General features: G+C 35.8%; 1 protein-coding gene across 7 annotated transcripts in view; it reads left to right on the forward strand.

Annotated features, from left to right (window-relative positions):
• Positions 1 to 25,488, forward strand: part of EXOC6 (exocyst complex component 6) — a 193,197-nt gene that overhangs the window by 115,361 nt on the left and 52,348 nt on the right. For 3 of the 7 annotated variants that reach the window (XM_089897932.1, XM_089897933.1, XM_089897934.1), the window contains exons 18-20: positions 1,532 to 1,711; positions 12,253 to 12,282; positions 24,849 to 24,990. In XM_089897932.1, the coding sequence (XP_089754058.1) occupies positions 1,532 to 1,711; positions 12,253 to 12,282; positions 24,849 to 24,990 (352 nt within the window). Of the gene's footprint in view, positions 1 to 1,531; positions 1,712 to 12,252; positions 12,283 to 16,964; positions 18,264 to 24,848; positions 24,991 to 25,488 lie in introns of those variants that run through there. The other 4 variants (XM_089897935.1, XM_089897937.1, XM_089897936.1 and 1 more) reach the window with 3 other exon arrangements.

Below are 25,488 nucleotides of genomic sequence, written 5' to 3' on the forward strand. Positions count from 1 at the left end.
TATACTCCAATAATATTTTTTAAATAATTAAATAATGTAATGTGGCAATTCTGGAAGCCAGATTCTCTTCTCTCCTCAAAGTTTGTTGTTTCTTCTTGGTGGTTGGCTGGTTGTTTCATGACTTCTCTGAATTAATTCTGTAAAGTCTGTATTTTTTGTTGTGTGTGGCCACTTAAGTCTCTGCTTGGTTAGCTTAGTGGCCAGCTAATGATTGGACATAGATTTCCTTAAAAACCTGGAACCAATCAGTCTCCCAGTCTTTGCTAAGGAGCTCTCTGTGTGTATTGGGGCATGCCTTCAGCAATCAGGCATTTGATAACTCTGCATTAGCCATCACTTCCTGCTTGCACAGAGCTTCGGGGTCAGCTGTAAATGAGAGCTTAGAGCTTTCTCAGGTCTTTCCTGAGCAGGTGAACAGCCCTACGCATGTACATAGTCTTCTAGGTTCCCAGGAATATGTCAGAGCTTTTCAAAGCCGTCTATGGACATCTCATTCCCCAGTTTTTCCTTTTAAGCTTTTTGGTTAGCTTATTGTATACCCTAGCTATTATCTACCACCTGAGGTATCTGTAATGTTAAACAATTGCCTATAATTGTTTTTAACAAATGCCCCCAAGAAAAGGCTTTCTGCTCTGGACAATCACCAGTTTAGGTCATATAAAGACATCTCTGCAAGTGATGTCGTCCAGGGAACCACCAGATAGGTCAAATAATGATAATTTTCTGGGAATGTGGCTTTGAAGGAGCTCCAGTCCATTCTGCCCCACTTTGTTCACTGACAGGCTGCTGGTTTGCACCACAGTTGTGGGATGTTGATTTTCAAGGATACTGTGGAGCTGGACCCGGGCAAGGAGAGTGGAAATGGGGCACATCAAAACATCACAAAGCTTGTTTCCTTACCAAGATTCAGAAATTTTTCATGAATAATGCTGCTTGAATTGCTACAAGTTTTGAATTAATTTCCAGACTTCTAGAAAAATTGATTTTTGACAACTTTTGCTAGTTTTCTTGATGCTTTTATGGATCAGAAAATGTTTGTATATCCTTACTCTGCTATTTTTGCATCACTCCCTTTGTTTCTTTTCTCCTCCTTTGAGAAGTTAACTATTTTGCAGGCAGCGGTGGGGGTGGGGGGCTATTTGACTCAAAACACCAGTAAGTTTCATTGCTTCTGTGATGGTCCAACTTAATTTCCCTCAGTGAGTCAACAGATGGGAGTGGTCTTCTGCATTCTTGACAACTTCCGTTTTCCATTTCTTAGAGCTGTGAGAACAATTCAGAATTGATAACTAATAAGTTCTACTACCAGATAAAGACAAAAAAGTTGATAGTAAGGTTGGAAAGAAAGTGATATCTACTCAAATAAATAGAGTACTTCCAGCCAAAAATCCAACAGTTTTCTTGGACTTTGAATAAATATTTAAAATGTTAGACCAAAGAAAAATAAAAACAAAATTTAGAATTTTAAGAAAACTTGTTTTATTAACTGCTTCTATAACTGTTTCTTACTTTTTATGTTGTCTCCTGTCAGGATGCCCGACATGCAGCAGAAGGAGAAATATATACCAAACTTAATCAGAAAATTGATGAATTTGTTCAGCTTGCTGATTATGACTGGACAATGTCTGAGCCAGATGGAAGAGCTAGTGGTTACTTAATGGACCTTATTAATTTTTTGAGAAGCATCTTTCAAGTGTTTACTCATTTGCCCGTAAGTATAAAAAAATTTCAAAAAATTGTTATAATTTTGCTTTCTGAAGTATATTTTAGAATTCAATTTTAGTTGGAGGCTTACTTGTTTAAACCAACTTCCTAGCTTGAATATTTCTTTTCTATTTTTATAAATCAATTTGTGAAGAATCTTAGCCATTTTTTATTGAGTAAAAATTGGTATATAACATTTATATAAATTTCAGATGTATAACATTATAAATCAATATTTTATACACTACAGTGACCACCACCATAAGTCTAGTTACCATCCCCTTAACCCACTTCACCCTTCCCCCGACTCCTACCCCTCTGGTAACCACCAATCTATTCTCTGTATCTTTGAGTTTGTCTTTATTTTGTTTGATTCCACATACAAATGCAATATACAGTATTTGTCTTTCGCCATCTGACTTATTTCACTTAGCATAATACTCTCAAGGTCCATCCATGTTGTCACAAATGGCAAAATTTCTTTCTTTTTTATAGCTGTATAGCATTCTGTTGTATACATGTGCTACATTTTCTTTATCTATTCATCCATTGATGGACCCTTAGGTTGTTCTCATATCTTGGCTATTGTTAATTATGCTTCAGTGATCATAGGGGTGCATATACTTTCAAATCTGTGTCTTCCTGTTTCTCCAAATAAATATGCAGAACTAGAACAGCTGGATCATATGGCAGTTCTACTTTTAATTTTTTGAGAACTCTCCATACTGTTTTCCATAGTGGCTGTACCAGTTTACATTGTCACCAACAGCATATGAGGGTTCCCTTTTCTGCACATTTTCTCCAATACTTATTATTTCTGGTTGTTTTGATAATAGCCATTCTAACAAATGTGAGCTGATATCTCATTGAAGTTTTGATTTGCATTTTCCTGATGATTAGTGATGTTGAACATCTTTTCATGTGCCTGTTGGCCATCTGTATGTCGTCTTTAGAAAAATATCTATTCAGATCTTCTGTCCAGTTTTTCAGCTGTTTGTTTTTTTGTTGTTGAGTTGTGTGAGTTCTTTATATATCTTGGATATTAACCCCTTATTGGGTATATGATTTGCAAATATCTTCTCCCATTGCCTTTTCATTTTGTTGATGGTTTCCTTCACTGTGCAGAAGCTTTTTAGTTTCATGTGGCACATTTATTTTTGCTTTTGTTTCTCTTACCTTTGGAGTCAGATCTAAAAAACATGGCTAAGACCAATGTCAAGGAGGTTACCTCCTATGTTTTCTTACAGAAATTTTATAGTTTCAAGTCTTTAATCCATTTTGAGTTAATTTTTGTGTATGGTATAAGATAGTGGTCTAGTTTCATTTTTTTGCATGTGGCTGCCCAGTTTTCTCAACACCATTTATTGAAAAGATTCTCCTTTCCCCACTGTATATTCTTGGCCTCTTTGTTGTAAATTAGTTGTCCATGTATGTGTGGGTTTATTCCTGGACTCTCTATTATGTTCCACTGAACAGTGTGTCTGTTTTTGTACCAATACCATGTTTTGATTACTGTGGCTTTGTAGTATAGTTTGAAATCAGGGATCATGATACCTCTTTAGTCAGTTATTTGAAATTTTAATTTGTTTTACTTTTTAACCCAAATAACTACAACTCTCTTTCCACCAAACCCAAAACAAAATCCTGAAGTTGACAGCACAGGCTTAAATAGAAATAAACTCTAATAGGAGTAGTTTTTATGAAAGTCAATATAATCAATGCCTTTTCCTATCAGAAAAGGCCAAGAAATTATTGGATAGTTTTAGGCTAGAGATTAAAAGTAAAATAGGAACATTGTTCTATACTAATATATAGTCATAGTACATCTATATCTTGAATAATCTGTTGATGAAACATTAAAAAAAATGATGTAACAGGGATATTTGAGTGTGAATAGGCTGAAACACTGGATTCTTCAGAAGAGGGATGCAAAGGGAATTCCCTGGCAGTCTAGTGGTTAGGACTCCATGCTTTCACTGCTGAGGGCCCAGGTTCAGTCCCTGGTTGGGGAGCTAAGATCCCACAAGCCGCACGGTGTGACCAAAGGGAAAAAAAAAAAGGAAGGCAAAGATCAAAGAGATGATGGTAGGGTGCACATTCTCTCATTAGGTATATTTAACAAAAGAACTACTGTTAAAATGTGAATGGAATAGTTTTGTACAAATAAAATAGGGAGAAATTTTGACCTTTTTATAATCTCATGATAAGATGTAGCTAGACACAAAAAAGTTTAATATGGAGCCTACCCAACTGCTTCCAACCATCTCCCTTGCTTAAAATGAAAAAAAAAAAAATGTTATTCTCCTCACCCTTCACTCTTTCCCCATCAAAGGGCCACTTAGAATAGTTGAAGGAAGGTGTTGCTAAAAAATAAATAGAAGAATTTCTTAAAGAGATTTTAACAGTGGATTTGTGCCAAAGAACATTTAGAAGCTTACCCAGGGATGATACTATATTCCTCACTGTTGTCCTTGAGTTGAAAAAGGGAACCTGTATGTGTGTGTGTGTGTGTGTGTGTGTGTGTATAATTTTTATATCAATTAATTTCAAAAAAGTATGCATTAAATAATTGTTGAATTAATTTGAATTCACCTTGTCAATGTAAATCTCCGTGCTTCCAGCCAAAACCAATCCTCAAGAATAAACACATGCACATGTGTGCACACATACACAAGATACACACACATCATGTTTCTATCGTTGCAGTATCTGCTTCGCAGGTTGACATGAGATGATGGGTAGGGATTTTGTGCATAACTAGGGTAAGATTAAGAGAGGTTATATGTTAGAAATGTTTTGGGTTAATGGCTCACCTCAGGAGACTGACATCTAGAGGGAAATCCTGCTTTTTCATAGGACATACTCTGGTGACATTGAGAATGACAGATTCCTGTCACTCATCTGATCTATTATGATATTTTGTATAGTTTTAGGTGAATCTTTGTGTGCCATTTTGGATGTTTATGTCATCTAACATGGGTTTTTCTGCAAAGAAAATACACTTTTATACAATGTAGACCAACAATAAATGTAGTATATGACCAAATAAGAAAATTATAGTTTACAGCTAGGAAAAGAAAAAAATGGTACTAACAACAGTATATTCTTATTCAAGGGATGAACTAAAAGTATAATTCCCAAGCAAAAATATTAAATTATTTCCTATGGTAAATTTTAGCAAGGTTGATAATTATATTATGGCTTAGTGTATTAATTCTCTGAAATCCTGAAATTGTATAAAATATCCAGTTAGTTTGTGTTCTTTCAAGCAAAGAACAGAGGCAATGTTATTAAATGTATTATTTTTCTAAGCAACATATGGCATTATGTAAGCTACCATTTTTATTTAAATGTTTTAAGCTGGAAATAAATCCTTGTCTTCAGGTTACCTTTGTACCCAAATAGAAAGAGGGGCCAGTTTTGGACTGTTTCAAACCAAAAGAATCTTCAGAAGATATTTATTTATCACAGTCAGTCCCAAGTCGATCAGCTTGTCCATGTATAGACATGAGGAATTACATGGGGGAGCTAGTTTTGGCTCCATGATTGTTGGTTTTGGCAGTGTTAATAAACAATTCCATGATTTTGAGTCAATGGGAGCTATGAAACCAAGGGTCACTCTTTCAAATAGTGCAAATAGTGCCAGTACTGCAAATAATTGGACAGAGAAGTAGGTTCTGTGAGATAAAGATGACTCTCTTGCCCCCGACCCTAAAAAGTACCTAAGACTTTTAGTTTAAAAGCTCCATTCTTAGCTTCATTGCATATTTATTTTTTGTCAGTCCCTACCATTGTTACAAAAGAATATTTTCTCCATTAAAGGTAGTCATGATATGTAGTTGCTGACCACATTGCGTAGTAAAAGTTCCATTGGTTCTAGAAAAGTTATAATCCACCTAATAGAATTTTGTTCTCTGCTCACAGGGTATGAGAACAATAGAAGTTAATGGATAATAATGGTTTTGATGGAGCCCAGAGAAAGAACTTTATTGTTTTCTCTTTTCTACTACACTGTGGTTGTGGTAGAAAGCTGCAGGATTTGGAAGATCACCAGTAATGTCTCCTTTAAATACCTCCTATCTCTGGGGTTGGATGCATGAGAGTATTGGTATATTACTTCCCTCACCTGTTTCTCTTAAGAGTCAGCCAGTGCAAGCCTATGCAGAGGACGGAAAAGTAAAGAGCTTCCTTGCTTCCATGTTAAATTATCTCCTCATCTGCATTTCCCTGTGCTCTAGCAGAGAAGCCAGGCTCTCTACTGGCCATAGGAATTAACAGCAAGCTAAAAGGCAGTATTTATAATAATGATGTTAAGCTGCCCTGCTAAATATATTATCTGCCTCAAGGGAACTTGCCATTTTATGACTCAGAGCTAGACCCATTTATCTGTTACTGTTCTTAGGGACCAGATGATGAAGGGAGGAGAGCACAGGGTGGTCTTTAGAGTTAGAAGGACTTATGTTTGAGCCTTAGATTTTTAATTTCTTGGCTCTGGAATCCTGAAGCTGCTTAACCTCTCTGAGCCCCTTTCCTTCTGCAAAATGGGCAGAATCCATTTTTCCCATAGGACTATCAGAGGATGAATTAAAACCATGTGTAAAATAGTTGACTGGCAGGGTGCTTGACATAAAGGTACTGTTAATAAATGTTAGTTTTATCTTTCCTTCTCCTTTCTTCCTCTGTGGGGTTTTGTTTTTTTTTTTTTTGGTGGTACGCGGGCCTCTCATTGTTGTGGCCTCTCCCGTTGCGGAGCACAAGCTCTGGACGCGCAGGCTCAGCGGCCATGGCTCACGGGCCCAGCCGCTCCGCGGCATGTGGGATCTTCCCGCACCGGGGCACGAACCCGTGTCCCCTGCATCGGCAGGCGGACTCTCAACCACTGCGCCACCAGGGAAGCCCTCCTCTGTTGTTTTAAGGCCCTTTATAGTATTAGTTTTAATATCTTTTCGCTTTTTTTCCTTGTATTTATGCCTACATTTTTAGCTTGATATTATTTAGCTTTGAGTTCTATACTTTTGCATTATATAGACATTTTAGAAACTTCATTAATTGTGAAAGATACTCACTATAAAGCATGTTTATTTGAATAATTATTATAGCTTGACTGCAGTGCTTACAGTGGCTAACGGTCAGATGCTAGCTAATGCCAGTGAAGTATGATTAGTATATGGAATAAATATTATTTTATCCCCAAATCAGTACTCTTGGAATCAGCAATTTTTACTACTTCAAATGTGTAAGTGACCCTTCTTGTTGCTAATAATTTTTTCCCTGACAACTAGAAAGTATTGCTAAGTATAGAAGAAAATAAAAATTACCTGCTGTTATCTTGTAAAAAGATAACCACTGTTAACATTTTGGCATGTATTCTACAAGTCATCTTTTTCTATGCATTTATGACACTTATTTTTAAGCCTAATTTGTAAGCTTTGTGTTTTTTTAAATAAGATTTTATATTAGCTAGAAAATTTAAAACCAGAAGAATTTTTAAAAGCATTCAACATTCATTCACCCCTTACAAGTCTATAAATAGAAGAAATTGTTGAGCAAATTGAAGTTATCTAGTAATTCATGACTGCCAAATGGAACCCAGTATAACCTTTTACTGTGAATACAGTACCACCTAAAGACCCAGCACTGATCTGCTGCTGGAAAGAACACTCAGCATTTCTTTCTCTCATAAATGCTAGTTATGTATTTGTTTCAGTAAAGATGTTTTATTGATTTACAACCACTAAGGGATATATGTAAATGATGAATCTGGTGCCACTGAATTTTTAATTTGCATTTTTTATTTCCATAAGTAGTTAAAAAAAATATGCTTTCTGTAAGTGAGAAACAAATATATATATCCAATAAATGAAGATGCATGATTTAGCCAGAAATGGATAGTGTCTAACTTTTAAAACCATTCTCCTTAAGAATTTTTTTCTGAAGATGCAGCACTATATTGAAAGTTCTGAGATTTGGGGTCTAGGCCAGATTCTTCCAATTAACCAGCATTATGGAAGTAGACAAATCATTCAGTCTCTGGATTAATTTGCTAATGTCTGTTTTATTTCATAGAACTGAAAATAAAGGTTGTTTTGTTTTAATATACTTTTATTTCAGTTAATTTGTGTACATGATAATAAATCAAGTAGTCCAGAAGAGTCTGGGATGGAAAATAACCTCCTCCCCCTGTACCCCCCAAGCCCCAGGCTACCATTTCACCATATGTTTTCATTTCTTCTGATGGTTATCTTAAAAAGAGAATGTCTGTTAGTTCCTACTGTGAAAGATAAGGCACATATAGCAACCTCTTGCTTACCCTTTTCTTCCATTCATTGTTACATTTTATTTTATTTCTTCTGTTTATCATTTCTTTATATAAAATGGTTATACTCTGATTTTTTGTTCCTTTTCTTTAGTCAGTATCTTAATTCTCTTCTATGTAAGGTAAAGGTATTAGCCTCCCTACCCTTCACTCTATCAGTTCTTCATCTGCTATTTTCTGACAGCTACAGAGACCTCTGTCTCTACTTTGTACCAGTTGCTCTCTAGAATTTCTGTGTAGCTCTTAACCTAGGACTTTCCTTCTCTGCTGTCCGGGGTTGGGAACTGTTTCCTGGATTCTGTGTGGGTTTTTTTGCTTCACTGGTTGGTTTTGCTAAACTGCTTGCTAAACTTGCTAAACAGTAATTTCCTCCTATTTAAGTCCTTGCATATCATGAAATACCTTCTTCTGTCCTCATGTTTGATTGATAGTTTAGCTGGTTATAATAATTCTAGGTTGAATGGTTTTTCTCTGACAATTTTTATTGCATTCCTCCATTGTCTTCTGGCATCCAGGTTTCAGGATCTGTTTTTTATTCCTTAATATCCTAAAATGTCACGGGATGTGTGGAGATGTAAGCTTTTATTTCATTCACTTAGCTCTTTACTCTGTGGTGCTTTTCTGTCAAAGCAGAAATTCAGCACAGGAAAATTCTCTTTTATTATTTTTTAGATAATTTTCTTCCTCCTACTTTTCTATTCTCTTTCTTGGACTCTCATTAACTAGATTGGTCTTCTATATCTATTATCCTTTCCTTCATTTCCTATCTCTTTATCTTTTTTTGTTCCCTGTTTTGGGAGAATTTCTAAATTTTATTTTCAGTACTTCTAGAGAATATTTTATTAGTTGTATTTTTTAATTTTTAAGGAATCACTTCTGTTTTAAAAGTATTCCTTTTTCCTAGACTACTGTTCTCTCTCTTTTTTTTTTAATGGATATATCTTTCAAACCTCCCTGAGGTATTAGAGGGTTTTTAAAAGAAGGTATTTTCTGTTTCTTGAATTATCTCTATTACTCTCGAATAGGCTTTTTGTTTCTTTGTTTTTCTCATTCTCTTTTAACAAAGAGGACCTGGAACGCTGATAAAGGTTTACTCTGCTACTGTATAAATACCCTATTTTTTTATAGTTTTTTTTCCCCTTAGTAGGAATCTGACTGGAATTTTTTTTTAATTTGGGAGGCATTTTGCCTAGGATTCTTCACCTTAGAGTGAGCAGGTATGGAGCTATCCATGAGATTGTGGTTTCCTCTCTTCAGGGCTGACTTCATGGATGTGTAACCTGTGCTGTTGCACAGGGTCTCGAGTTTAGAAGGGTCCTGCGTGTGGGTTGGTCCTCTGCTGGCGTCTTGAAATTCTTAATAATTTTTGAACAAGAGACCCCACATTTCCATTTTGCACTGAGCTCCACAAATTGTGTAGCCGCTTCTGCCTCTCTTTCCACTGTCATGACACTGTGCCAGAATGAGGAGGGCTTTTTCCCCCCTCCCTCCTTCCTGCTCTCTCTCTTTCCACCTATACCCGGAGCCTCAGCTCTCCCCTTAAAAGTTCTGTCATTATGGAAAATGCTTGTGCTCTGTAGTTAGGGGATCACTGGCACAGTTGTTTCAGAAATCTTCAGTTACTTTCCCTGTTTTCCATCCCATTTCTTATTTCTGTCCTCTCTCATATGCACAGCTGGACCTCTCTCTAATGCACAGCTGACTCCCAGCTCTGCTGTAGTTCCCTGGTAGCATATAATGGGCAGTTGCTTTCTCTTCTCTATTTAATCAGCTTTCTGTCTTCTAGAAAATATCCCTTGATGAATTCCTCCATACACCTTCATTTTCTCTGTTGTTAAATATTTTATTCCTTTTGTAATTCTGTGCTTTTTGTATCACTTATATCTCAGGATCAATGGGAAGCAAACACATAAGCTTAGTCTACCATCTTGATTTTGAACAACTTGTTTCCTTCTCTTTGAAGTAAAGTGATTGGATGAGTCCATCTCTAAGGTCCCCATATCTAAAATTTGTTATTAAGTGTTATACAGCTGTAAAGTCCCAACCTAAACTTCGATTTATTCATTCTGGTACCTTACTTTCTCATTTAGCTCTTCCTTTTTATGTTCTTTGGTTCATACTTTTTTCCTGAGTTAAGTATATAAATGTACATGTCCTTTGACTTCACTGAAAACTGCTAAGGAGAACTTTAATAGTCAAAGTACAATCATAGGCTTTAATCACCCTTTTATGTGACACAAGAAAGAATTGTATTAAAAATACAAAAAAGGGGCTTTCCTGGTGGCGCAGTGGTTGAGAGTCCGCCTGCTGATGCAGGGGACACGGGTTTGTGCCCTGGTCCGGGAGGATCCCACATGCTGCGGAGCGGCTGGGCCCGTGAGCCATGGCCACTGAGCCTGTGCGTCCAGAGCCTGTGCTCCGCAACAGGAGAGGCCACAACAGTGAGAGGCCCGTGTACCACAAAAAAATAAACAAACAAACAAACAAATACAAAAAAGGTTGTATTTTTTAAATTGTGACATAGGTAGCGTTGAATACATTTTAGTGCTTTCCTTATCAAATGAAAACATAACCACATATTTATTGTATATATATATGCTTACAAATTGTCTTTTCTTATTGGTATATTAATTTTTAAATAATAATGATAACGTATAATATTGATCTGATGATTTATTGACTATAACATACAAAAATTGTATAATGTGAGCAATGATGAAAACATCACAAGTCTTATGACTTACATGGTGTTCATGTGTTAAATGTTGTTGACTGACTTTTATTGACTGAGTTACTAAATCTTAGCTAAATTTCATCTTGACTCTATGACTTTTATATCTCACATACAATTTTATACCTTTACATACAATTTGAAAGACTTTGGGAAAAATAGTTGAATAAAATAACTGTGGTGATGGGATAATTTTACTATTCCAAAGAAAACTTATTGGAAGTTAAATCTAGAAAGGACTTAGAGATTATCTGGAGTCTAGTCCAGTCTTCTAGAAGAATGGTCTGGCTAACACAGCTGCCAGCCCACTGCTTACTGGGGTTAATTGCAATAATCTGCCTGGCTAGTTAAGTGTCTTCTTCCTCCATTTCTGCTTGTGGTTTCTCCTTTACTCATTGTACGTTTGGCGAAGAGGACAACTTCCCATATGGAGGGCCACCTTTGGTGTAGGCTATACCAGATGTTCAACTGCCACTAATAAATAGATTTTGAGTTTCATTGACCTAATATAATAAGGTTAAATCCATGTTTCTGGGTAAATATCTTTTTCTAAAAAAAAAAAGTAGTGCTTAAATATTACATAGTTTATTACTGGAATTTGAAAAGTAAATTAGATTATTTAAAAAAACAGTATTTTAAGGCTCCTTAAACTTAATTTTATTAATCATTATTATTTTAAGGAATTAATATTTAACTAATTTAGTTCTTAATATCTTAAAAGAATAAGCCAGTACCATGTATTTAGTACAGAACTTCAGCAGGGGCTGATATGTATTTAAATTAAGACCAATGATTTGGTTTTTGCTTTGACTTGTCACTTCTTAGGGGAGAAAATATATTTAAATGCTTAATTGTAAGATGATTTAGTGTGCCATCTTTCCTTGAGTAATTTATTTTAAGCTGCATTAGAGTATGTGGAAGCATAGTGGCTTATCCTTTCTAAGCATCTTCAGAGTCATTTATTCAGTATAATTTTCTATGTGTAAAGAAATAGACATTTTATTTCCTTTTGTATTAAAATCACTTGGGAGAGATACTTGTTAAAAATTCAGATTCCAGTGCTTGCCTCTAGACCTAACTGAACTAAAATTTCTGGAGCTTAGAAATCTACCTATTTTTGCTTAAAATTTGAGAATAACTGTTCTCCAGGAAATAACCCTTTCAATGGGCTGGTGTTTTCTATATTTGCTGGTTCAGCAGACATTTAGTAACTGCTAAAGTTCTCAGTATTTTAATGCTGACGAGACAGCTTAATTAGGTAGACAAAAGTTTGGAGGAGGATTTATCTGATTAGTGTGGGTGTAAAAACTCACCTGTAAATCTTCAAAATAAAATGATAGTCACATTTATGTGATTGATTAATGCCTTTAAATTATAGCAGCACGCAGTCAGCTTGCTTGTCTCATAGTGTATTTTGCTTTGCTACTTTAAACACCACTTCTGTCGTTATTGGAATACATTTTCCTTTTTTATTTGATTGCCTGTCTGACTTCCTTCTCAGACTAACAGCAATGATCACGCAGCCATGTCGGTAAGTAGATACAAGCTAAAGCTAGCATGCGAATTAGAAAATAATGAACTTTCTGCAGGCTTATTTTTCTCTGCATAGGTGTTTATGGTAAATTCTAATTGTTTTGGCAGTGTTCTTGTTACATTTGTAGTTTTATGGAAACCAAAGTTTGAAGATAATACTAGTAGTTTTGGTGAAGCAGTCAAGATTCTCTGGGACTTGATTGTGAAAGTTAACATCATGATGTGTCTGTGGTGAGGGCAGTGCTTTGGGAAAGCTCTTTGTGGTCACCTCATGCATGACAGGCCACACTTTGGAGATATTTTCCTTATCTGCAAATGAGTTCAATAAGAGTGTATAGCCTGTAGATTTTTGTGAGGGTTAAATGAGGTAGTATAACATGAAATGTTTAGAAAAGTGCCTGGCATAAAATACTCAAAAAAAATTAGCTGTTATTATTACTTGTTTGTAAGACTATTTATGCTTTTCCTGAATGCTTTTTCTCTACAACACTTACCCAAACTCTACTTCTAAAAATCCAACTCAGTGCATAACACAGTGTGGTTCATGACCCAATGCAAATGTTTCTTTTTCACTCTGAGCCTAGTATTGTTCTCCTGAATTGCCTTAGCTTCTACCCTTTTTTAATGGCTTCATCACATTTTGCTTTTTATTGTATTTGTTCATCCTTTCCACCTCCAATTATAAGCTCTTGACGGCCAAAATAAGAACTCAAATGTTGTTTAAGTATAGATATCGAAAATTGTTCTTATTTTTTAAAAAATCTCATCTAGCATTTGAAATTTAAATGTTCCTAACCTATATTTTGTCCGTTCTGTTCTTATTTCTATTATCGAAGTTCAAATTTTGATTATTGTAATTGTCTTCTAATTAGTCTCTGCCAGTAGTCTCTCTTTATTGCAGTTCATCCTACATATCAAAGCCAGATAATCCTTTCCAAAGCACAGTTTAATCTTATTTTCTGTATTCAAAAACTTCAGGGTCTCTTATTACTTATCTACTGAATTAAGTAAAAATTCCACAGGCTAACAAATAAATGATCTCAGCCTCTGTCTGATACATTTCTGTCCATGATTCAACAAGGGCATTTAAAGTGGAAAGTTTTACTGTGTCCTGGATCTAGCTTCAATTTTCTACCTTGTCTTCATTTATAACTGTAAAAATCATGGATCTCTTCCAAAAGACATCTTTAATGTTACCTCTTTCATGAAGCTTTTGCTAATTCTGTTTAACCATATGTTGATACTTTGTGCCACTTTCATGGTACTATTTATATTTTGTCTTGTACTATGGTTGTAGACTTGCCTTCTTTCTGCTATTGGAATTTAATCTGTTTATGTTAGGAACTATATCTACTCATCATTGTATCTTCTGTAGCACCTAAGCAGTGTGTTACATAGAGTAAGTGCTTGATAAGTATTTTTAAAAGTTAATATGAGAGAAATAGTGAAGAAATGGACTACTATAAAAGTCATTTTCTTTTTTTTTTTTTAAATTTATTTATTTTTGACTGTTGGGTCTTCGTTGCTGTGTGCGGGCTTTTCTCTAGTTGTGGTGAACAGGGGCTACTCTTTGTTGTGGTGTGTGGACTTCTCATTGTGGTGACTTCTCTTGTTGTGGACCACAGGCTCTAGGTGCGTGGGCTTCAGTAGTTGTGGCACACGGGCTTCCGTAGTTGTGGCTCTTGGGCTCTAGAGCGCAGGCTCAGTAGTTGTGGTGCACGGGCTTAGTTGCTTCGCGGCATGTGGGATCTTCCTGGACCAGGGCTCAAACCCGTGTCCCCTGCATTGGCAGGCGGATTCTTAACCACCGTGCTACCAGGGAAGCCCCAAAATCATTTTCTTATATGTTTAAAAAGTGTGAAAAATATACTGCAGGGAGTTCCCTGGTGGCCTAGTGGTTAAGATTCTGGGCTTTCACTGCCAGGGCCTGGGTTCAGTCCCTGGTCGGGGAACTGAGATCCTGCAAGCTGTGCAGCGCAGACAAGAAAAAAAAAAGTACACTGCAAAAATCAGAATTTTTGAATCAAGAAATTTATTTGTCAAATATAGAATACTTTCTAGTTTTGTAGAGAAAGTTTGCAGTCTGTTATTTACAGACAGTAATTTAGAAAATGTTAATATGAGTGTGATTTAGTAAAGGTGTTATCAGTACTGATTAGAAATATTTGAAAGAATAATATAATTCATATCGCAACTCTCTAGATGCAACTATAAATTTTGAATAGTGATTAAAATAAAATAAAAGAACCTGCGGCACCAAAATAACTTGCAAATTGCCAACACTGAGGACAAACACTTTGACTCACGGAAGAGACAGACCCTCATGCTTTCACTTGACCTTTTTGCTTATTAAATGAATGTAGTAGTTGTTAAGTACTTATTAAGCATGCTAACAGGTTTCCTGCAGATAGACCATATGCATATTCAAAATGCAGAAGTGAAACTAACCCTGCCATCCAGAAAAAACCCTCAAATTGTTTCTTGTCCTGTATTTAAGAAGGAGGGATAGATTTTGGGATCCGTTTTAGATAAATATTCATAAGAAATTTAGAAAGATTTGGCACTTGAATTTCCAGTGTTTTGAAAAAATTACTTATATGAGATAATTCTTTCTGTGGTGATAAATGAGGTATTTCTATGACACATTTTGACATTCATTTCCATACACTTATAATAAGTTACTTCCAAGTACACAGAAATCAACAAGAGCAAACCATTGACAGTATATCAGGACATTGGAGAGAGAGAACTTTGCGAGAAAATGTAAATGAAAAAGTTGAAAACAGTCAAAGCCTACTATTAGAAATAGAATTTATATTTTTTCTTAAGCTTTTTCATAATGTAATAAAACAGTTAAGTTATTTTCACTGCTGGAAGTTAATTGTAAAAAAGAAAAGAATCTTGCTTTTTAGTTGAAAATGAACATACTTGAATTTTATAACTTTAATCCTTTTAGGTATTAAGTTGCTGTCTCTATTAGCTAAATGCTGACTAATCTTGGTGAGAAATTTAATTTCATAAGTTTGTAAGTCTTATGTGTGTATATAGCATAGCATACTTAAATATTTCCCTGCTGTCAAAGGTCGTAGAAAACGGTATTTTGAATTGCTCTTAATCAGGGCATAGTTGGAAGAAGTAGTAGTAATAGAAGGCTTTTAGAAGGAAACAGCATGGGAGTTGTAGTAGGAAGCCAGTGGACTAGGAGAGAATTACAAGAACAACCTGTAACAGAACAGGGACATATAAACGGAAATAAGTAAAGTGGACTCTGGGACTTCCCTGGTGGTCCAGTGGGTAAGACTCTGCACTTCCAGTTCAGGGGGCCTGGGTTTGATTCCTGGTCAGGGAACTAGATTCTGCATGCTGCAGCTAAGAGTGCGCATGCCGCAACAAAGAGTCCACATGCTGCAACTAAGACCCTGCGCAGCCAAAATAAATAAATAAATATTTTAAAATAATAATAATAAAAAATAAAGTGGACTCTTCCCAGCCTATACAAATACACACAGTATTAGTACATACATGCGTGTGCACACTTACAAATACCCTATAACTTTACTCTTTAATGGCTGTAGATGAAATAAACTACACCATTGATGCATGCTTTATGGGCAAAGGATCATTTTGAACAGGAAGATTCAGTATTAAAAACAAATGAAAATGTACCACTATCAGTTTCACTACCAGATGGCAGCAGAGAATTCATGTTTAGAAAGTTACTTGAATTTTTGCAGATAGGAATAAGTTCTAGGAATGCAAATGTTATCTTTCCCTTTAACCTGTATTACACAATAGAAAGAAAATAATAGAAGATAGTTCTCTCCCCCCCCCCCCGAGTTAAATAGGCAAAAGTCGAGATGGGGGAGGAAAAGAGACTAAAATATGTGGTTAAGAGATTGTTTGAGTTGGAATTTATGTTTTATTGTAAGCAGATGAAGATAGCGAAAAGGAGGTCAGATCCCCTGGAGAAAAAGAAAGGAGATGGTAGGGAAGATGTTGGAGTCAGAAGTTTCCTGTGCAAGCCAGGGTCTGGTGAGGCTAGAGAGCCCCTACTTTTTTTTTTCTTCCCTGTACGGAACAGATAGGAATGGATAAGGGTGAGGATAGAGCTGATGGGAGAGGTAGAACTGCTTTGGTGAATTCATATTTACAGAATGTTTGCAGGTCAGGTAGAGAAGACAAAATGCAACAGGCCAAGATGCTGATACATACTCATAAAAAGCTTATGCAAGATACTGTAATACAAAAAGTAAAGAGATTAGACTTTGCAGAGTAAAGTCCCAACAAAAGTGCATGTTTAGATGAATATTGCACATAGGGGAGGAATTCAGAAGATAAGCAACAACATTTTAATCACTTCATTTTCTTTCATTCAGGAGACTTTAAGCCTGGTAGGGAAGCTGTCATGTTTTAAATCTTTCTACCTCTTATGGAAATTGGTGTGGTAGATGGTAGCATTGAGATTTAAAGCCTTTGTCTGTTTGGAAACAAGAGGGGGGCAGTTGACCTACTTATTTTTCACTCTCAGGGTATTGTTGAATGTCATTTGCAAGATTGTCTTTAGAAAAAAAAAGGTAAGTAGATAACTTACCTTGTTTGCTCCCTCCTCCTGAAACTGAGCGGGGCCCTGTGAGGCTCCCGGGCATGGAGGCCTCTTTTTTTGTCCCCCATTTCTTGTAGGCAGACTCCAGCCTCCATGACCCTGCCGGAGTTCCAAAGGGCAGACTTGAACAGTTGCTAATCGAGGGAGGAGCAGCCAAGAAACCACCTGAGGCCAGATTAAAGGGACCACAGATGCTCTTCAAGATTAGGAGACCACCTGAGACCCTGCACACACCCTAGTCTTGTCAGCAACCCCACCCTTCGGAAGCATTGTTATAAAACTCCTTATCAAATCCTCCTGGGTTGGGACACATAGTTTTTCAAGGCAGGAGACTGCTGTGTCCCTCTTTGCCTGGCAAAATATTCATATAAACCTATCCTAGTCTCCTTCACCCAAAACTCTGTCTTCGAGATTTGGTTCAGCACCGGTGTACAGAGAAGCTGAGCTTTCGGCATCACTCCTTTGTATGAGTTTTGTTTTGTTTTAATATGTATCCTCCCCTCACATGATACATTTCCCTGAGTCTTTTTAAACTCCTATCCCAGGTACCCCCTCAATTGGAAGTGACTCTTAACAGTATTTACCCCAGCCACATTCCCACAATCTAGGATTTAGCCCAGTGAAGTTACGTGTTCAAAAAGCCCTTAACATTCTGGATGAGTATACCCAAAACCTTTGAAAATTCCTAAATATGAGAATACTGCTGTGCCATGTAATTTCCTTCAGAAATGGTATAAAACATAATTGAAAACTGTAGACTTTAGCGAGAGTTACTTTATCCATGTCAGCTAACAGAAGACAGCAAAGCCACATTGACTTGGGGAGGTTGGGACTTTGACTGCATTCAGTCTGAGTGGTTCCTCCTTGCCCAATACCTGTTTCACAGAGCAAGTAATTCAAATGTGTGCCTCAGCAAATGAAGCCCTACTTGTACTGGATTCTCAGAGTCATTCTTAAAAGGTTGAAACCTAAACATAAATCCTTGAATGACAAAGACCTGCTCTGTGCTGTTTATATATACATGGCTATGTTTATAATATATCAGCCACCTCTTGGCTTGGGTGACATTTGTCCATTTTACTAATGATCATGTGGAAATGAAACTGTGTAACTTCAGGTTGGGACTTGAACCCACGGGCCAGGACTTGAACCTGGCCAAAACCCAGATTGGGACTTGAACCCAAGGTCTTTTAACTGAGATCACATGCCTGGTCTTAGGACTTAATGAGGCTCAGGCTCTTGATGTCTCATCACAGAAAGAATTCAGTGAGCGACAAAGTGATAGGTAGGAAGTGATTTATTAGAGAGAAACACACTCCACAGACAGACTGTGGGCCATCTCAGAAGGTAAGAAAGGTACCAGGATATGGGGGTTGTCAGTTTTTATAGAGGTGGGTAATTTCATAGGCTAATGAGTGGGAAGAGTATTCCAGCTATTTTGAGGAAGGGGTGGGGATTTCTAGGAATTGGGCTACCACCCACTTTTTGACCCTTATGGTAGGCCTTGGAACTGTCATGGCGCCTGTGGGTGTGTCATTTAGCTTGCTTATGTGTTACAGTGAGCTATACTGAGGCTCAAGGTCTAGTAGAAGTCGACTGGTCCACCATCTTGGACCTAGTTGGTTCTAATCAGTTTATGTTGTGTCCTTGGGCTCTGTCATTCTTTTAAAGGTTGTGCCCTGCCCCCTTCCCTCCTGTTTCAGAAATAATCTATGTTGTCTAACCTGTTAGTGATTCTGACAACTTCTTTGTAAATTTTAAGTCATACTGGGGTTGTGAAATAGTACATTTTAATGATTATATTAGCCCTAATACTCTAAGCTGGGTTCTTATGTAAAAAAATGAGGCTAGGGCTTCCCTGGTGGTGCAGTGGTTGAGAGTCCGCCTGCCAATGCAGGGGACACGGGTTCATGCCCTGGTTCGGGAAGATTCCACATGCCGTGGAGCGGCTAGGCCTGTGAGCCATGGCCACTGAGCCTGCACGTCCGGAGCCTGTGCTCCGCAACGGGAGAGGCCACAACAGTGAGAGGCCCGCCTACTGCAAAAAAAAAAAAAAAAAAAAATGAGGCTATGACTCTGCTATCACAGAGATGTTGCTTTGATAACAGTTCCTGGGATACTTCGGCTTTTCAGTCAATTCTTGTGGCTTGACCATAGTATTCAGTCACCATGTGGAAACTTCTCTTGTATTTCTTACATTTGCCAAGTGAGAAAGTTATATGGTCTTGATATTTTATTGCTTCCCTACTTAAACATGTACCTAATTGCCCAATTTGCTGTTATCAAGTAGATTTAAGAGGTAGGAGAAATCTGTCAGTTCCTACATAGTGCACACTAGCTCCCTCTTTGTGCTATTTCAGACAAGAGTGCCTGCAGCTTTTACCGTTTTATCCAGATTTCTGGTATAATCAGTAGCTTCAAACCCTTGACCTCTTCTAGACTTTCACTGCTCTACTTGTCCCTGCATTCTCTTTCTGCCTTCTAAAGTTAGGAGGGGTTGGAAGATGTCATGGGACTGCCATGACAGCAACAATGATACTTGCAGAAAGCTAAAAATCTGGGTGTTACGTGTCATCAAAGGCCACATTCAAAAGATTGTTTAAAAAAAAGAAAAAGGCCACCAAAGTTTGATGAGACCTATGGTTGGGATAAGGAAGCTGGGATAAGGCATGAAATAGAAATGTGCCATATATTACAAGTGACCTGAAGTTTTCCAAGTTTGGGGAATTTTTTTTCCAACCTTGCGATACTTCTATTTTATTTAATCCGTGTGTGTGTGTGTGTGTGTGTGTCCCAAGAGCAAGCCTTTATGTTATGTCTTGTATCCTTATGATTGAGAATTGTTTAGAGGAGAAAAGCCTCAGACGGGAAAAAGGGAATTCATAATTGACTATGGGAATTGTGGTTAACTGATGTGATACCCAATTCTCTGGGAGCTAGAGCTACTTAGATGAGGACAGAGAGAGTATGAGAGGAATAGAGAGGTGTAAAGGAGGTACTTTAGAGAATGTTAGGGGTGTTAGAATAAGTATATTTTGATAGACCTATGAATTTTGGGGGCATAATCTCAAAACTGTGGCTTCAAGATAGTGTTAAAGTTATTATTAAAACTCACTAAAGGAATTCATCTTGATATTTAAACCTTTATAACTCATCTATTCTGTAGTATTGGGAATCGGAGAAATTTCAGTTTTATATAGAGTGTTCAGCCAGAAAATAGTTTAAAACGTAACTTACTAGGTAAAGGAATCTTTGTGCATTTGTGAAATCACCTTGGAGAAATTTTCATGTTTTAGGAATTTTTTTCCTGACTTAATAACGTTCTTTACATTTGAGTAAATGTAGTTTCATATAGTAAAATTTAAATTAGTGATTCTTATGTAAAAGAGAAAGAAGAATAGATTTCTTAAATTAAAATGTCTACTTTTCAACTAGGCATCATTTTTCAATTAAGAATTTATTTCTAATTTTAATGTTTACTCCATATTTGATGAAAGAATTCACTCTTTTGGACTATGTGTTTTAAAAGGCTAAAAATTGTAGCTCTTTAGGAGACTGACCAATTCATCAAAATACTTCCTTTCGTCTTTTGTTTTCCCTCTGAAAAGGCTATTTCATGGTCTCATAACTGAAATTCATGAAGCAAACTGAGAGGCAGTAAGTTTGAATAATATAGCAGTATTTTACTATTTTTATTTAAATAACTTTAAAAATTAATAACAACTTTAAAAAGCCACATAGAATCAGAATTAATAAATTTTCTTATCAATGTTAGATTTAATATTCAAATTGACCATGATTTTATTTTCCAGTTTTTCCTGACAAGAGTTACATAACCTTTTAAAACAAAACCTGTTATCAATTTAAAGATTAATAAATACAGCACATAATATTTCTGAGTCTTTATTTTTTTAATTTAAATAAAAAGTAGGTTTTTGTGCCAAGTTGATCTTTTGTGGGGGTATAAATAAAGGAAAGTGGATTCTCCGGGGATCATTAAGGAAAGTAGACCAACGCAGAAAGAATGGTTGTGATTTCAAGAGTACATTTTTATGTTAAATGTATTTGAGAGAATGAAAGCAGCATTGAAAAATGCTTTCAAATAAGTACTATTGAAATCAAACCTTCCTTCTTTATTAGGCCTTTGAAATAAGAGAATGGTGAGACAGAAATGAAAACTTCAAATGAAAATTTAAATGTGTCAAATTAGTTTTTAAGTATTCTGCATTTCTCCTACTATTATATGAGAGTAGATCTATCAAAACATTACTTTGAAACCAAAACAGTTTTGAGCTATAATCTAATAAAATGTGTTGTATTTTTGTTACCATGTCATTTTATGACGTTTCAAAGGAAGCAGAGTATCTTTAGTCTAATCTATAATAGTAAATTATTTTGAAAATTTGGCTTGACATACAAACAGATGTGTTTTCTTGATTCCTTTTAAACTGAGGGTTGGTGGTTTGTGGTTTATTGTTCCTGTGATTGGCATTAAAAGCTTTATTTCACAGCTTGCAGTGAGGGACTATTGGGTAGAGTGTCTGTGTTCCACAAACTAAATTCAAAAAGTGTCAATCAAGGTCTCACATAGGTTACTTAGAGAATGAGTTTTCTTACTGATTTCACCAAATGTCACCTCATGCTGTCTTTGATTGGCACAGCCTGGCAGGGAGGATGGATGAATCTGTCACCGACCGGTTAATTGTGTTGCTGGTCTCAGTCTGACATTAGGTCTTTGACTCTTAAGTGGCTCAATACAAAACAAATTAGCAGATTGTAGTCATATTTCTCATTCTATATGCTTTGACTTTGTTGAATGCAGTCCATAAATCATATTGACTGACACACAAGTAAATGATGAAAGCTGCTTTTGAGACATGGATCTAGAAAGCAGCACTGTGAAGGTGCCATGGAAGGATGCATATGGTTGACCCTTTGGGAATTTCCTAGGAGCCAAATGTCTCTTTACCACAATTGTTCTTAGAAGAAAAGCTTTTGAGTAATGCAAAAAGGATCTAATATGTCAGCAGATTCTCTTTTACAAGTTCCTTTGAAATATAAGAAGTTTGTCCAAGGGTTTTCTCTCTTTACAAGTTGTTTTTCAGCAAAATGTTAGATCAGGGTAAAAAAGTAGTTACCTTTAAAAGTTTGGCAGGTGTTTTTACTTATTTACTGAAATTTATGTTGTTAAAGAGGAGAATGTTAATAATAGTTGCAATTAATTTTTCAGATGAGGACAGCAGAAATTTCTAGGTGTTTGATATTAAATGTGCTGTGTTTTCTCAGTCACTTCACTTAATTATTTTGCCTTTGTTGTAATATTAAAAACCAGAGCATCTCTAATGAAAAAGGCTAGTTTTTAAAGATAGTTGTAAAAGTACTTAGATTATTTTTGTTCTAGAAAGTGATGCAGTATTAAAAGGATCAACAATAATAGCAAAATAGTGTTCAGAAAGGGGTGTTTTGGTTATACAAAAGTGTACCAAGGGCTACAGGCATCAAAAATGAATTGCCAGAGAGGTTTTTGGAATGTGCGAGTTTCTGGAACATTAAAATTTTCTGTCTCAAAATAAGTAATAGATAAAATTTAAGAATATTTGTTCACATTTTATAATCAGGAAGTAGACATTTTAAAAAGTATAATCTTATAGAATATAACTTTAAATATTTAAAGGATTTGAACCTTTGATATTAATTTTGAGCTATAAAAAAGAAAGAATTTTCCATTTGAATATTTTACAAATATTTTAAACTTCTATCTTTGAGAACAATAAGCCTGTATTTAATATGCATAATCAAAGGAAATTTTATATTAAGATTTTATTATTACATGTATTATTTAAACAAAAAGCTAAACGCATGTGTGTGTGCGTGTGTGTGTGCGTGTGCATGCGCACACACATATGTTTTCATTACCTATATATCCACCAAATTTATGGAATAGCCTGAATTTTTGTACTAGTACCATCATTTTGGCTCCAGTACTATTGCTACATAGTCATTTGTAGCATCTGAACCTGTGTTAAAATTTAAAGATCACCTTAAAATAATACTACTAACATTATGCAATGTGTTTATGAAATGAATGTAATAATAATTGTTTTGGTAATTTATTAATCTGCTTTTGCAGTTAGTACATTATAGTGGCAACGTAAATAGGACATGGAGCTGATTTGATGGAGAAGTACATTAAACTAAAATGCAGTAGTTGTTCCATTTGGTCAAAATGACATTTCCATTAACTATTCTCAAGCCTATTACACTGTAATTAAATTACATGCCATTGATTTCTTCTTTTTCTGTCTCCCTCTGCCCCTCATTCATATTGATATTATTCTGCTTGGGGAATGGAGCTGCATGTCTCCTAGACTAATTCCTCTTGGGTTTGGGGGGTCTTGAAGCATGCTGGGTTTTGCATTGTTTGTTACATTCCTTTTTGGCAGTTCATCAGTATCTGTCAAATATATTGTTTGCATCAGCTTTTATCTCTAAAGTTTTTGATATAGATATTGGCATTCCATTTCAGATGCACAGTTTTTCCACTGCGCATAGTGTCTACATGCTGAAGACTCATAAAAGATTCATAAAAGTTGCTTGTTTCTAGTCTGACTTTAAATGTGTAACTTAATGAACAGCTGTTCTAGTAAACTTGAAAATGTATTTATGTTTTTTCTTACTTTTCTAACAGATCAACCCTCTGTAAACATTTTTGTATCTATTATAGCATTTATGTTTGGAAGATTTTCATGATTTTATAGATTTATTGGCCTTTGTGATAAGTAGGAAAAATATATAATTATCAAATATCTCTGGGTAAATATTTGTTAATGAGAACGAGGCAGAACACGGCACATCTTCCAAATGTCGTTATTTCTAACCCTGTTCCTAGATCTTTGAATCCTATCATGGGAGTCAATCCATCACCAAATCACATACTTGTGGTTTGGAGATAACCATACTAGGAGCAGCATTACACTAGAAAACTTTACCTAAAATAGTTTTTGTAATATTTTCTTTTAAACTTTTAGTTGAAATAAAAATCCTGCTTAGAAGAACAATTTATACTAGAAGCAATATTGTATTGTGATCCCAGTAATCTGGAGGCTAAACATTTAAAATTATTTTTTATCATTTTAAAGAAGATACAGCCTGAATCAAGGCTGTCAGTCAAAATTCATGTAGAGTTTTAGGAGCTTATTATAGTAGAAAATATAATGATATATATACTAAAAGACAACCACAAGTATTTATAGCTAATTAACTACATATTTCTAAATTATCAGATGATTCTAAAAATTTCTAAAACTAAATGAAGATCTGTAAATGACTGTGAAATCATATTGGTATGCAAGCTTCTTTTTTTCCCTCCTAATTGAAGCTGTGCTACAAACTAATGTTCCTATTAGAAGTAAGGACTTAATGACTCAAAGTATATTTTATAAAGTATATTTTATATATTACGTATCGAAGTATATATTATAAAGCATATTAGGTATAGTTTCAATTCTAATAAATTACACTATTAACTTCTTTAATTCTTGGTTAACTGTATAAAGGAAAGCTTAAAGAGCATTATATGAATAAAATGTTCTGTCAACATGACAGTTACTTTATATCACAAATGTCATATTTTAATGTGCATTTTTAAAAATACTTGAGGCATTTCAGGAGATCTGAAATAATAAATAATGGGTTTTAAACTTGTACTTTAATTTTTCTGCATGCAGTTAGAGCTTTAATGATATTTATATCCTGAGAAGGACAAGTCAACAGAATATTACTTTCAATTCCTATGCTAAAAGACAGCCACTCAGAATACAGAAAGAGAAAGGCCAATAATTACTATTCTACCAAAAAAAAAAAACCAAAAAATGCCATGTATATAACTTTTGTGATACACGATGATATATTTATATGTTTGTTTGTTTGTTTATTTTTTGGTTTGGATATTTGTATAACAGGGGAAAGTTGCCCAGACTGCTTGCATGTCAGCCTGCCAGCATCTGTCAACATCATTAATGCAGATGCTCCTGGACAGTGAGTTAAAACAGATAAGCATGGGAGCCGTTCAGCAATTTAACTTAGATGTCATACAGTGTGAATGTAAGTACCTTATTGGTTAAATCTGATGCATTTCTAAGAATCTATATTTAAATTATATGAAAAAATGGTATATAGTAGGATAGTTCATAAAGGAGGGAAGAGGCCTGATTCAGTTAAACTTTCGGCAGCCTTAGAAGCAACTTCTTTTCAACAAGAGAAAAATATCTCACTTTCATATTTAGGGCCTGTAGAGCAGGGATCCCCAACCCCTGGGCCGCGGACCGCTACTGGTCCACAGCCTGTTCAGAACCGGGCCGCACAGCAGGAGGTGAGCGGCGGGCGAGCGAGCGAAGCTTCATCTGCCGCCCCCCATCGCTCCCATTACCGCCTGAGCCATCCACCCCCCTCACCCCCACCCCCCTGCCCATGTTAAAGTTGTCTTCCAAGAAACCGGTCCCTGGTGCCAGGAAGGTTGGGGACCTCTGCTCTAGAGAGGCACTGAAGTGACAATCCAGACTGGATAATTAAAAAGGTGATACATTTATGATTCATTTTTTT

Source organism: Delphinapterus leucas, chromosome 16 (genome assembly GCF_059928025.1).
Source record: "Delphinapterus leucas isolate spDelLeu-1000000601 "Yukka" chromosome 16, BTC_Dleu_Yukka2, whole genome shotgun sequence".
Classification (NCBI taxonomy): Eukaryota; Metazoa; Chordata; class Mammalia; order Artiodactyla; family Monodontidae; genus Delphinapterus; species Delphinapterus leucas.